At 46.7% G+C, this 14,360-nt stretch overlaps 1 protein-coding gene across 5 annotated transcripts in view; it reads left to right on the top strand.

Annotated features, from left to right (window-relative positions):
- The window catches only part of SLC4A5 (solute carrier family 4 member 5), a 107,560-nt gene that overhangs the window by 90,442 nt on the left and 2,758 nt on the right, over positions 1-14,360 (top strand). For 4 of the 5 annotated variants that reach the window (XM_059188097.1, XM_059188101.1, XM_059188099.1 and 1 more), the window contains 5 exons: positions 316-388; positions 6,733-6,801; positions 7,426-7,599; positions 9,855-10,007; positions 12,930-12,997. In XM_059188097.1, coding sequence (XP_059044080.1) covers positions 316-388; positions 6,733-6,801; positions 7,426-7,599; positions 9,855-10,007; positions 12,930-12,997 — 537 coding nt within the window. Of the gene's footprint in view, positions 1-315; positions 389-6,732; positions 6,802-7,425; positions 7,600-9,854; positions 10,008-11,785; positions 11,871-12,929; positions 12,998-14,360 lie in introns of all 5 variants that reach the window. The other variant, XM_059188098.1, reaches the window with a different exon arrangement.

The raw sequence follows: 14,360 nt of genomic DNA, 5'->3' as shown, positions 1-14,360 counted from the left end.
CAAGGCTGAAGACATTTAGGGTCTCGCCTGATGCCACGCAACCCAGCTTGAGATCAGTCTGGCTCCAGCGCCTCTGCTGTTAGTCACTGCCCTGGACACCCTCCCAGATACCCCTCCAGCTGCCTCAGTCAGGATTCCTTCTCTTCCCGTGTGCCGGTCAGCTGGGCCTCAGGCAGCGGATGTACTCCCTGGAATGGGGAACAGGGCAGAGGCCAGGGCGTGGACATAGCCATTAGGTGCACACACAGGGCCAGAGGCTAGGATGGGCAGGGAGCCTCTCCTAGTACCCCCTGACCATGTGCCCTTGTCTGCCAGGGAGCAAAGAGTGACTGGCACCATCGTCTTCATCCTGACGGGCATCTCTGTCTTCCTGGCTCCCATACTGAAGGTGAGGCTCTGCACCCTCCACCAGGGCCCTGTCCCCCTAAGAAACACTGGCCAATGCCTCAGAGGTGGGGAGAGGGTCTCCACATGTACCTTCAAGAGGCAGAACCCAAAGAGATGTTTCATCACCATCCTTGTTTTCTGGAACATTACATCACATATCAGCACTAGGCAGTCCTCACTGCTCTTTTCCACTCCTCCCAGGGTCTATCCTCCCTTTTCTGGGGATGCTCCTCCTTCAGAAAGTTTGGCCGAGTCCCATCCTGGTTTGGTTTGGTTTTGTTTGGTTTTAAGATTTTATTTATTCATTTGTCAGAGAGAGAGAAAGTACATGCACACACGAGCAGGGAGAGCTGCCAGCAGAGGGAGAAGCAGGCTCCCCGCTGAGCAAGGAGCCCCAAGCAGGACTCGATCCCACAACTCTGGGATCATGACCTGAGCAGAAGGCAGACGCTTAACCGACTGAGCCCCCCAAGGTGTCCTTGGTCAAGTTCTATCCTTGCTTAGATCAGGAGCCTCCTGCCCTGGCTGTGTCTCTACACTGGGTTTTATGGCTCACTAGACCCCTCCTTGCTCACCCTTTTTCTGAAGTGTCAGACTTACAAGGGGAAGGCTTCTGTAGATTTTCCTGTGCTCTGTTCTCTGCTGCTCTGTCCTGCATGTCCTGGACACATAACTGATTCCCCACCCCCACCCCCCACAGTTTGAAACTCCTTTTGGTCACATCCTCCCAGTCCAACTGGAAGAGATGAAGTCAGACGAGAGTACACCCAGTGTGGGCATCGGCGAACACTCTGCTTAGGTTTCTCCGTCTCTCCAGTTCAGCCACTCACCTGCTGTGTTCATTTGCTGCCATAACACAATACCGCAGACCAGGGCGCCTACACAACACTTATTTTCTTACAGTTCTGGAGGCTAGAGGTTTCTGATCAAAGAGTCGCTAGCTTTGGTCTCTTCTGAAGCCAGATATGGGGAAATGTTAATTATTACTCTGGCCATCATGGAAAACTTTACGTGAGTCTGCATGGCTTCAGGGACTCTGATATTGTCTTTGCATTCAATGACAAAATGATTTGAAAAATCCTAGCCCCCCTCAAAAAAATTCTACCCGTGTTCTTTTATAATAAGAGTAGAAAAAATATCATTTTACTCACCACCAATTAATCTATTTGATAAATTTTATAACAGAGAAGACCTATCTAGATTTTTGTTGATTTCTCATTTGATTGTATTAAGATATATAGGATATATATGTTTTCATTTTTTTGTTTATTTATATATATTTTTAAAGATTTTATTTATTTATTTGACACAAATAGGCAGAGCAGCTGGCAGAGAGAGAGGAGGAAGCAGGTTCCCCACTAAGCAGGGAGCCCTATGCGGGACTCGATCCCAGTATCCTGAGACCATGACCCGAACTGAAGGCAGAGGCTTAACCCACTGAACCACTCAGGCATCCCTGTTTATTTATATTTTTATATCTTCTTATAAAGATAGGCTTTCAGAGGAAGTCAGCAACTTTGCACCCACTTCTTCAGAGACTGATTCCACCCAAAACTGCTTCTGGGAATGAGAGCTCAAGTGTCCTTGAGGCAGACCTTTCCCATCACAACCTGACAACTATCCAAATGTCTTTCATCTTAACCAAGCAAAATAAAACCATTTCTAACAACAGCAACAGAAAAAAGATTGGGTTTCAAAATTGTAAAGTGATTAAAGCATTATCACTAGCTGACGCTAGTACTAATTTTGACACTTGTACTAATTTGGTGAGATAACCAAAGATCTGCACATTGGTGATGACAGGGCTGAAGATTGTCACTGATCTCGTAGCAGTAAAAATCAGTGTGTCTAAGTCAGGACAACCATCCATTGAGAGAGAAATTTCATCCCTTACTGTTCAAAGTAGTAAGGCTAATTTTAGGCTAAAGGAAAGATATTTTGTATAGCCAGTTCAAGAAAAATATAACTTAACCCAGATCTGAGGTCCTAGATTTAATCCCAGCATTTATTTCCAAAAAGAAAAATCTTCCAGGGTGCCTGGGTGATTCAGTTGGTTAAGCATCTACCTCTGGCTCAGGTCATGATCCCAGGATTCTTGGATCAAAGCCCCTCCCCTGCTCAGTGGGAATCTGCTTCTCCTTCTCCCTTTGCCTCCCCCTTCACTTGTGCTCTCTCTCAAATAAATAAAAAAATCTTTAAAAAAAATTATCCATAAAGCTTATTATCCTTGTTGCAACTGTATCATTTGCCCATGTCTGTCAAATTAGGCATAGCTGAGTACATACCAGATTCAGAGAACATACGTTGGAGAGCTGTCTACCTAAGACATTAATTGAAGAACTTTAATTTCTTTAAGCTTTATTTATTTATTTATTTGAGAGAGAGAGAGAGAGAGAGCAGGGTGGGGGAGAGACAGAGAGAGAGAATCCTCAAGTAGACTCCCTGCTGAGCATGAAGCCCATCGTGGGGCTCAATCCCAGGACCTTAACATCATGACCTGAGCCGAATCAAGAATTGGGCACTTAACCAACTGAGCCACTCAGGCACCCTTGGACCTTTAATTCTTGCTTATATAGCCAACAAGGGAGAGAGCTCTTTGGTGCCACAAATTTTAGAGGGTACAAATTGAATCCTAGTTATTAGTGTTTCTGTTTTTATCAAGATTTCTAAATCACTTCTTAACTATACCTTTGTACCAGTTCCTCCAGTCGAATTCTGCTCTAGCACTTCTCAAATTTTAATGTGCATAAAAATCACCTTGGAGGGACGCCTGGTTGGTTCAATCAGTTAAGTATCTGACTCTTGATCTCAGCTCAGGCCTTGATCTCAGGGTCACAAGTTCAAGCCCAACATTGGGCAGTCAAAAAAAAAAAAAGATATACATATATATACATATGTATTTCATATATATATGAAAAATTTATTTATCTGCATATATGTGAATGTGTGTGTGTGTGCATGCATGTGTGTATATGAAAAAAATTACCTGGGAATCTTGTTAAAGAAAGATACTAATATAACACTGTATATTAACTATTCTGAAATTAGAATTAAAACTTAAAAAAAGATACTGATTCAGTAAGTATGGGTAGAACCAAAATTCTGCATTTTTAAAAAGATTTTATTTATTTATTTGACAGAGAGAGATCACAAGCAGGTAGAGAGACAGGCAGAGAGAGAAGAGGAAGCAGGCTCCCTGCTGAGCAGAAAGCTCGATATCAGGACCCTGAGATCATGACCTGAGCTGAAGGCAGTGGCTTAACCCACTGAGCCACTCAGGTGCCCCCAAAATTCTGCATTTTTAACAAGCTCATGGTCAATGCCAATGATGCCAGCCCAAAGGCCACACTTGGAGCAGTAAGGGATGAAGTCTCTCTCAGTGGATGGTTGTCCTGATTTAGACACTGTGATTTTTACTGCTTGAGGATCAGTGATAATCTTCAGCCCTGTCATCACCAATTTGCAAATCTTTGGTTATCTCACCAAGTGATGACGTTGGAGGATGAGGTGGTCGAGTATCCGATGGGCAGCATGAACATCTTATCCACTCAGTTCTGCAAACCCCTGGTCCTTCTCAAGCCCTGAAGGGTTGTCCTGTTTTGCTTCATGTTTTGCTCCCACCTTTCCACTGTTCTTCAGGACTGTGGATTTCTGCATTCTGCCTCCAGGGAACCCCCGGCCATATGAAAAGCCCCCTCTTTGAGCCCCATGAGTTGTTCTCATGGTCTCAGCTTCAAGTCATATGGGAAGTGTCCTTACATTTGTGGAACTGTGATCGTTGTCAACTCCTCCAACAGAGAGTAGATATCTAACATTCAAGGCACCTTTTTTCTATTTTCTCTTTCATTACTGTTTGAAAAGGGCTTTCTGGGGGATCCAAGGAAGATTTGTATGGATTAATCTCCAATTCTAGATCACAGCCCCATCACTTGTCAGTGTGATATCATGGACCTTTGGGGTTTGCTGAGAACACTGCTTAAACCTGCAAATGACAAGACTGGAGATAATTTCCTAGGGTTAATGCATGACTTTTTGATCAGGCACTGGTAACTGCAAATTCTCTATGACTCAGTGCAGTTCTCCTCATCAGGTCCAAAGAGAAGTTTGTTTTTTTTAAATAATTTTTAAAAATTTTTTATAAACATTTTATGTATTAGTCCCAGGGGTACAGGTCTGTGAATTGCCAGGTTTACACACTTCACATCACTCCACAGCTCATACCCTCTCCAATGTCCATAACCCCACCACCCTCTCCCTACCCCCCTCCCCACAGCCACCCTCAGTTTGTTTTGCGACATTAAGAGTCTCTTATGGTTTGTCTCCCTCCCCATCCCATCTTGTTTCATTTATTCTTCTATACCCCAAAACCCCAAGACGTTGCATCTCCACTTCCTCATATCAGGGAGATCATATGATTGACTTATTTCGCTAAGCATAATACCCTCTAGTTCCATCCACATCATGGCAAATGGCAAGATTTCATTTCTTTTGATGGCTGCATAGTATTCCATTGTATATATATACCACATCTTCTTTATCCATTCATCTGTTGATGGACATCTAGGTTCTTTTCATAGGTTGGCTATTTGTGGACATTGCTGCTATAAACATTGGGGTGCACGTGCCCCTTCGGATCACCACGTCTGTATCTTTAGGGTAAATACCCAGTACTGCAATTGCTGCATTGTAGGGTCGCTCTATTTTCAACTTTTTGAGGAACCTCCATGCTGTTTTCCAGAGTGGTTGCACCCGCTTACATTCCCACCCAAAGGGAAGTTTTAAGCTATCTGAAATTTGTAAGATTTTATTTCTCTCTCAATTGCTCCCACACTTTGAGAATGATTAGGACTGTGTTGCTCATGGTAATTTTTACTTTGTTTCATAATTAGTCAAAAAATCTCATAAGCCATGTACAAATGGAATGATGCAGTGGCCATATTTCCCTTCTTTAAGATCAGATGTCTTAGATTGAGGTTTATAGCATATGGGTCCAAATCATGGTTTCTGTTAAAAAAAAAAAAAATGAGGCCAGTCTAACTTATGATAAAAGAGGTTACTTATTTGGTAGGATTTATGGACATCCATCCTAAGTGGCATCTAAAAGTTGAGCACAGGGATACCTGGGTGGCTCAATCATTAAGCATCTGCCTTCAGCTCAGGTCACGATCCCAGGGTCCTGGGATGGAGCCCCACATTGGGCTCTCTGCTCAGTGGAGAGCCTGGTTCTCTCCCCCCGCCCCGCTTGTCTTCCTTATCTCTCTATCAAATAATAAATATTAAAAATAAATAAAGTTGACTGTATTTGCCTACATGTTCCAATATGACCACCGTGGAATCAAAGCAGACCCTTGTTCACAGTGGCACATGTCAAAGAGGCAGAAAAAGGGAAGGACGAGGAGGTGCTGGATCAGTTGGCTGAGCGCCCAATTCTTGATTTCAGCACAGGTCATGATCTCAGCGTTGTGAGATCAAGCCCCACATTAGGCTCCATGCTGGGCATAGTATGGAGTCTGCTTAAGATTCTCTCTCTCCCTCTCCCTCTGCCCTCCCCCCCTCCCCCTGCAGATTTCTTACACACACACACTCTCCAAAAAAAGAAAAAAAAATTGGGGAGGAGGTGGTTGAAAGAAACAGAAACACAGCTTAGAGAGACAGTGAAGAAATGCCTCAAAAGGCTCCTAAAGAGTCACAGTGATGATCGTAGAACAGTATGAGTGATATGGTTCTATATTTTAAAAAAGCTAACAAACTACCTGTGAGCATGATCAGAAAAGAAGGATGCCCACCAAACCATTAGCAGGTAGTTGGCAATTAGAGGTGGTTGGTTTGCCTATACACATCTGTTTTGCTTTCTAATCCGATTATGTAGGGTGTATAATTTTTGTTAATCTGCACATACTCTCTGCTGATGGAGGTCAGGTCAATAAAGGTCCCCAGAGCAGTCCTGCTTTGTGGGGGGTCCTCAGCTGGGGCTGGAAGGGGAGAGAATCTGACAAGAATCAGCAGAGGGCTTTCTGTGGAGCTTTCCCGTGTTCCAGAAGGTGTGTCTTCAGTCAAGCCCCAGGGCCTTGGCAGGGACAGGAGCAGGGCAACAGGGTGGTCGGGCTGGGGGAGCCACTGCACAGGGAAAAGGGGGCAGGGAAGCCCTCCCCACCCACACAGGCTCCAGATCTGCTGTCAGAGGCTCAGTTCCCCTAAACACTAGCTCCTACCTGGCTTGGGGAAAGGCAAGGCAGGCCAGGCCCCCTCTGTGACCTGGCAGATGCCGTCATACAGAACAGGGAGGCCAACAGCCTGGGCAGGAGCAGAGGCCCAATCCAAAGCTCTGCTTCTCTCCGGTTTCAGTACATTCCCTTGCCGGTGCTGTACGGAGTCTTCCTCTACATGGGCGTGGCCTCCCTCAACGGCATCCAGGTAAGGTTCTCACCACCCCACCCAGACCCAGGCTACTCTGACCCGAGTCAGCTCTCCATGTCAGCTGCCATATTCCCGAAACCCCAAGTGCTCGCTTTCCCACTTCAGTGGAGAAATAACGGTGATAAAGATACTACCATGTACTTTGTGCCAAGTCAACTCACTACAGCAGGCCCTTCATAGGTGTTCTGTAATAAACTCTGTGTAGAGGAAACAGGCTCAGGATTCCCACCCTGATGGGGCGGAGTCCAATGAGCATTTCACTACAACTCTCTTCTTCTCTAAGCAGAAGAAAACGTTTTGTTGTTCTTTACTTAGCAGGGTGTACCAGATGTCTTGGATATCTTCGTGTTGCAGTTAGTTGCATTTTGGGGGCAGGGTTCACGTGTGGCTGTGCGGCCAGCTGCAGGGCCGTACTCGCAGGCAGGGCCCAGACCTCCTCCCCGAAGGGCTCCCAAAGTGTCCTCCTAGACCTGCAGCCCCCATCCTGGGCATTCTTAGTCCAGACAAGGGGCTACCTCCTATGAGACCCCACCACCTCCCGCCTTCCCTGGTCCCAACCCCCAGCAGGGCCACCTCCCACCAGGGTCCCCACTGCTGGCTGAGCCTAGCGCTCTCCGCTAGTTCTGGGAACGCTGCAAGCTCTTCCTCATGCCGGCCAAGCACCAGCCAGACCACGCCTTCCTGCGGCACGTGCCCCTGCGCCGGATCCACCTCTTCACTCTGGTACAGATCCTCTGCCTGGCGGTGCTCTGGATCCTCAAGTCCACGGTGGCCGCCATCATCTTCCCGGTCATGGTAAGGTGGCATGGGCTCCCCAGCCCACTGCGATGACTGGGCCTGGGCAGGCGTCCCCAGCGGGGCCATCTGCTGGTGCAGATGGCTTGACACTCTCCAGGTCACAGAGGCAAGCGCAGAACAAGAGATTTGGGTCATGAGTCCAGGCCAGATAGAGAGGGGGGAGCAGGGGGACAGTGTGGGAGCCTGGGGGCTAATGCGTGGGGAAAGCCTGCAGGGCTGGACTGGCGGCCGGAGTGAGAACACAGAGGTGGGATCTGAAATGTGCCTACATGGGATTCTCAACCCTGGGTGACCATCAGACTCACTTGGCAGCTTTTTAAAACTGTGTGCCCAGGACTCACCCCAGATCAATTAAATTGGTATCTCTTGGGGAAACCCAAGCATTGGTGTCTGTAGTTAACTCTGCAGGTGAGCATAAATGTGCAGTCAAGGTTGAGAACGACCACTCCAGGGCATGGGAAATGGATCCTCCATTCCCCAAAAGGGAAAAGGAAAGGAAATTATAGTCAGAATTAGCATGTGTGGAGCCTTGTTTCATTTAGTCCACAGCAGCCTTAAAAATACTATTCTTAACCCCATTTTACAGGTGAGAAAACTGAGGCTCTAGGGCACCTGCATGGTTCAATCAGTTAAGCCACTGCCTTTGGCTCGGGTCATGATCCCAGGGTCCTGGAATCGAGCCCCACATCGGGCTCCCTGCTCAGCAGAGAGCCTGCTTCTCCCTCTCCCTCTACCCCTGCTTGTGCTCGCTCTGTGTCAAATATATAAATAAAATCTTTAAAAAAAAAAAAAAAAAACTGAGGCTCAGAGAACATGTGTGTGTGACCCAAATTCACTCTGTGGTTCTGAGCTTTGACAAACGTTCAGATTAGTGGTTCCACAACCACAGTCATGATACGGAACAGTTCCGTCATACCTAAAATTCCTTCGTGACTTTTTTTTTTTTTTTTTTTTTTTTTTTTTTGAGAGAGAGAGAAAAAGCACATGTGCAACCGCAGGAGCAAGTGGGAGAGGGGCAGAGAGAGAATCTTAAGCAGGCTCCATGGAGCCTGACCAGGGGCTCAATCTCACGACCTGGGCTGAAATCAAGAGTTAGACACTTAACCCACAGAGCCACCCAGGCACGTCTGCCAGGCCATTTCTGTGCAGACCGTGCCTCTTCCTACCCCTGCCCCTCCCTAGCAACCACTGATTTGTTTTCAGAGCCAGGATTTTTAAGACTCAGATCTGTCCAGCTCTCGAGCTCTGCTTGCTCCCAAGAAGCTGGTCAGTGAGGAACCAGAGTTAAATCCAGCTGGCTCGTTTTCTTCCTGACTTCATTTAGTGGCCTGTTCTTGGTAGTGAAGGAATAGTATTTATAACTAGTTACCCTGGGCCCATGGAATTAATTATTAAAAGGCCAATATTTAATCCTTCCCTAAAGCACACATTTTTCCCCTTTTTGTGTATGCTGAGCAGAACCACATTTTCTAGATTTTACTGTAAAAATTCCCAATATTCCAGAACATGTTATTCAGTGTACTTTATTTATACTTGTTTTTTTTTTTAAGATTTTATTTATTTATTTGACAGACAGAGATCACAGAGAAGCAGGCGGAGAGAGAGAAGGAAGTACGCTCCCTGCCAAGCAGAGCCCAATGCAGGGCTCGATCCCAGGACCCTGTGATCATGACCTGAGCTGAAGGCAGATGTCCTAACCCACTGAGTCACCCAGGCACCCCATACTTTATACTTGTTAACAGAGATTGGCAGCCCTCAGAAATAGGGACAGAGGGACAGTGGGCCTCAAAGCATGATCTCTGACCCAGAAGTACCAACATTTCCTTGGAGACTTGTTAGAGATGCAGATTCTCAGGCCCCAGACCCGCTGACTCAGGACCTCTGGGGGGGGTCCCCCAGCAGTATATGGATTAACAAGCCCTTCGGGTGTTTTGATGGAAGCTCAAGTTTGAGGATCACTGATTTAAAGAATAACTGTAGTAGTTCTGTAGCCCTCGGTCTCTGCCTGGCTCCCCACTTCAGCTGTCACAGACTCTATCCCCCAGCTCAATGGTAGGCTTTGCCACTCAACTGAGGAAAAGGCCAGTTGAGAGGAGCCAAGATGGGCAGGTGGTAAATGATGGTTTGTCGGAGCTCTGAGATGGCTCCAAAGATACCAGGGGAAGTCCCTAAACATAGCTGACTGAGGGAGAAAAAACAATGTCTGAGTTTGGGGCCTTGATCTCAGGGTTTTCTCTTAACTCTCACCACAGATCCTGGGCCTAATCATCGTTCGAAGACTTCTGGACCTCATCTTCTCCCAGCATGATCTGGCCTGGATTGACAACATCCTTCCAGAAAAGGAGAAGAAGGAGACAGATAAAAAGAAGAGAAGGAAAGGGGCCCATGAGGACAGTGACGAGGAGGTGGGGAGGATGTGAGCCCAGGGCTGAGGGAAACGATGGAGAGACCCTCCCTCCATTTTTGCCCAGGCCAGGAAGAGGGTGGGCTCTCAGGTGGCCAGCTGTGATCACCTGGTCCTAGTCGGGATGAGCTGAGTCTTCTGCCTGTGTTGGTGTGGGGTGCTGAGAGTTTGTCTGCTTGTGGGAATAGCCTCAGAATGAACCCCTCCCCCAACCCAGGGAAAGGCTGGTTGTCACATCCATTCACTCCCAATTCTGTGAGCTCCCAGGGCTGTTACCAACAGCAGTTCAGGTTCTTGATGGGACAGGGCAGAAGACCTGGCTCCATCATGGGGGAGGTTAGGACTAACCTCCAAAGAATGGAACAGGTCTCAGGGGAAGAGTCTGATGGACACCAGTTAGTAGATTGGACTCCTAGACAGGTGGAAGGACTAGGAACAAGGTTTGTTTGGCCTGCCCCTGGTGTATTAGGCAAGAAGGTGGGGAAAGAGGCAAATGTCCTCACTGAAAGGAGAATGGCTACATTCCCCAGATTCTGGGGACCACCTGGTTGCCCCATCTTTTCCTCTCATGCTTCCTCCCCATCCCACTCCTAAAGCACTCGGAGTCAACAGACAGGAAGCCAGTCCAGAACTAAGAGTAAGTCACAAAATGTGAAGCAGAAAGATCACCTAGTTCAAGTGCTCATTAGAGACAATGAAACAATCCTCCAAAATGGAAGAGGTTCACCTGAGATGGACATATGGCTAAATGTCTAAAAGAGAATTAAGAAGATTGTTCCTGACTTTTAAAAAAAAATATATATATATATATTATTTAAAAAAATTTTTTTTCACTTGAGAAAGAGAGCAAGAGCAGGGAGAGGGGCAGAATTAGAGGGAGAAGCAGACTCCCCACTGAGCAGGAAGCCCCATGTGGGGCTTGATCCCAGGACCCTGAGATCATGACCTGAGCTGAAGGCAGATGCTTAACCAAGTGAGCTCCCTAGGTACCCTTTGTCCTGACTTTGATCACTTCCAACATGCTAAGCTGCCCATGCCATCTAGCAACACACCTGGCTCCCATTCTTCTGGGTCTGACCGGAACCCACATTCCTGCATCCACCTGCAACTCTTCTAGTGATTTTTGCTTTTTGTAGATCCAAGTTCATAGGCAAATCCTTGCTGACTGGTGGCAGTCAGACCATCTTCTGATGGTAGTGATAGACCCAAACTCCCCTGGTCCTTAACTGCTTTCCTCTTCCAAGTAGGAAGAGGCCCATCATTCATTCATGTTTTTCATTGATGATTTAGATGGTTTTCAAGGACAGGCATTGAGAACAAAGAAACAGAGTCTAAGTGCCTTTTAAAGACAAGTACTTACTCTTTCATTGATTCATTCAATAAATATTTGAGTGGCTACCACGTGCCAGGAACTATTCCAGGGTTGGGGAAAAGCATGATACATTCAATGAAAAAATGGGACTCAATTTGCACAAATTCATTTTACACGTCTTTACAGCAACACCAGCTATTGTGTGAGATGCACTTCTGAGAGACCGCTTACTACGATAGTTGACACTCTTCTGATCAATGTTCCTGGAACAGTTCTGTCCTGTTTAGGACAAAAGGCTAAGATCACCCCCTCAGTGAACCCCACAGTGTTTGCAGCACCCCATTTAGACTGGACGTAGAGAGGATGGTGGTTGGCACATTGTGGATGCGTGTATTTTCCATCTTGGCAAGAAAGTGAAAGCTGTTTATTAGTGGTGTTTATCAGCTTTTCCCACTATTTCTCTCCAGCCCCAGTTCCCTTCTCCCTCAGTTATAAAGATTCCCATGGAAAGTGTCCAATCAGATCCCCAAAATGGTATCCACTGCATTGCCAGTAAGTAAACACATGGTGTCTCTCCCTTCCTACTTACTACTAATTCTCCACCTCTTCCTCCAAGGAATTTCCATCTTTCACTTAGGGGGACCTAATGGTCTTAGATGCTAGGGGACTCCTGTGGTAGGCAGAGTTCAGTGAGAACTGGGCCCCAAGGATTCGGACTTCAACCAATGGAATCCCCAAGTCAAACCCTGCAGGTGCCTGAGATCAAGCTTCACGTCCATTTAGGCAAAGCCCCTCATTCCTTCCTTTCCCCTGGTGCCTCCAGAGGCCTGTGGTGCCACCAGGCCCTCCCTTGAATTGTTTCAGACCACATCAATCCACATGACCCATTGAGCCTCCCATGTTTTCCAGTGGTTGTTGAAAATGATTGAGGGTTCAAATCCAAGCTGAGTTGTTCCCTTTAGAGAAACAGGTAGCATCGCATCTGGATCATAAATTAGCAGGGAAGATCGTAGTGGTTGGGCTGTGATTCAGTATGAACAACGAGCACCTTCCTCCTGCTGAAAGGGAGGCTGCCTGAAAGCATTGCTTACAAAGATCCTGTGGGGTTCTGTAGCTGCCTTTACGCCCTCACAGCTTTGGTTCCCTACCAGAGGACAGTCCTGTTATCAAAACCATAGCCTATCTCTGGAGTAATCAGGAAGTTCCCACTTGAGTCCCAACCTTGGTGTTCCTAGCATAGGGCTTGCCACTTTCCTAAAAGGCCCAGATTAAGATTCTACCAGGGGATTCCTTGAGGGGCTTCCCATCACTCTCTCCATCATTGGTACCTCTTCTTTTTTAATTGCTAACTCTCCTTCCCATTTGTATACTTTCATCACCCTTTCTCACTCTGCCCTGGCCCTGCCCCACACCCACCTATCTTGGCTGAGAGCCCTCTGGGAAAGGAGTAACTGAGCCAGAAGCCACCCATGAGGCCCCTGATTTCCTCCTGCGTAGTGTTGGCTGTGGGGATTGGAGAAGAGGAAGACAAGAGGGAAGCACTGGAGAAAGGTCTTCTCCAGTATCATCCTCACACCGGCTCCACAACTGATGTTTTAATTTTCCTGCCAGGAAAAAGATCTTCCAGTTGGAGTTACTCATTCTGATTCGTCCTTCAGTGACTCAGAACTCGACCGAAGGTAATGGCCATGAAGTAGACTCCTTGGGTATTAGAGAAGAGACTAAGCAGTGGCCAGGAAGGCGGAGGGGCTAATTTTCCAGGTTAGCCAGTGTCTCCGGAAAAGGCCTTTGCTTGTCCATCTTGGGAGACAGAGGGGGTTGGACCTGATTATTGGCACCAAGTAACAAATCTGTCCTCTTACTGACATAACATGATTACAGTACACAAAGGTGTTCTACTTTAGAAAAGGAATCACAGAATGCTATGTACAATTAAAAACACTGGGGAAAAAAACAACAGAGAAAAACTACACATGACTTAAGCATGTATTACTGAATGCCAGGATAAATGAGCCCGAAGATCATACCACCAGGTTCTCCAGGACTATGTGGAATAAAGGAACAGCATGGTTAATTAGCAAAGGTCAGAAGCCTAATTAAATATCAAAGATTAAGTGGAGTGTGCGACTCCTGATCCCAGAGCTGTGAGTTCAACCCCCAGGTTGGGTATAGAGCTTCCTTTAAAAAAAAAAAAAAAAATTCCCGGCCGTTTCCAGGGCTCCCTGTGCCAAATGTGATACCTTAGTGTTCTTAATGAGAAGTCAGGAAAAGAGTGAACAACTTGATGACTGAAAACAAGGAGGGCTCAAAAACGGAAGAGAAATCCAGGGGCAAGAAAGTCAGCCTCAGCTGTTACTGGGGAAGACAGTAGGGTGCTCCTACATGGTGCCCTAACCTGGATGGGCATCACTGTACTACATCACACATGAGCAAGGCATAGTCTATCCCAAGCCTATAGGGAGATAAACCTCCAGATTTAGATGCACTCATCCAAGAGATTTTAGAAAACATGCATGAGATCATCTGAGTTAGAAGTCAAAGCTGTTACCACATTGCCAAGATGAGAAGAGAAACCCCGAAACGAACCCCACTAAGTAGTGAACCCAAGGCCACTCTAGCCCAGGAGTGTCACAGGGCTAAGTTACATCCCTGCCTGCCTTCTCATCCCATCTCCCCGGTCAGGGTCCCTACACCATCACATGAATGCCACCGAGTTTTAGATATAAAGGTGTTGGGAGAAAAGCAGTCTATCCCAACTTCTTAGTTTTAAGTAGCCTACACCAAATTGAACCTCTAACTGCTCCAATTTCAGTCCATGGAGAGAAAACATGGACCAGGGTGGGGCATCTCCAATACAAACTTGGTACAGCTACACTGGTGTTTTACCAGCTCTGGAAGTAGGGGGGACCAGAGAGCACTGAACAGGATTCCATTTCAGGAAGGAAAAGGCTCAACAACATGATCTAGTTGAACGAAGATTAAGCATCTGAGGTCTACCAGGCATGATGCTTAATCCCTGGGAGCCTAGAGACAGGCCTACGA

This window comes from Mustela lutreola, chromosome 9 (genome assembly GCF_030435805.1).
Source record: "Mustela lutreola isolate mMusLut2 chromosome 9, mMusLut2.pri, whole genome shotgun sequence".
Taxonomy (NCBI): domain Eukaryota; kingdom Metazoa; phylum Chordata; class Mammalia; order Carnivora; family Mustelidae; genus Mustela; species Mustela lutreola.
This window is presented reverse-complemented; position numbering and strand designations above follow the sequence as displayed.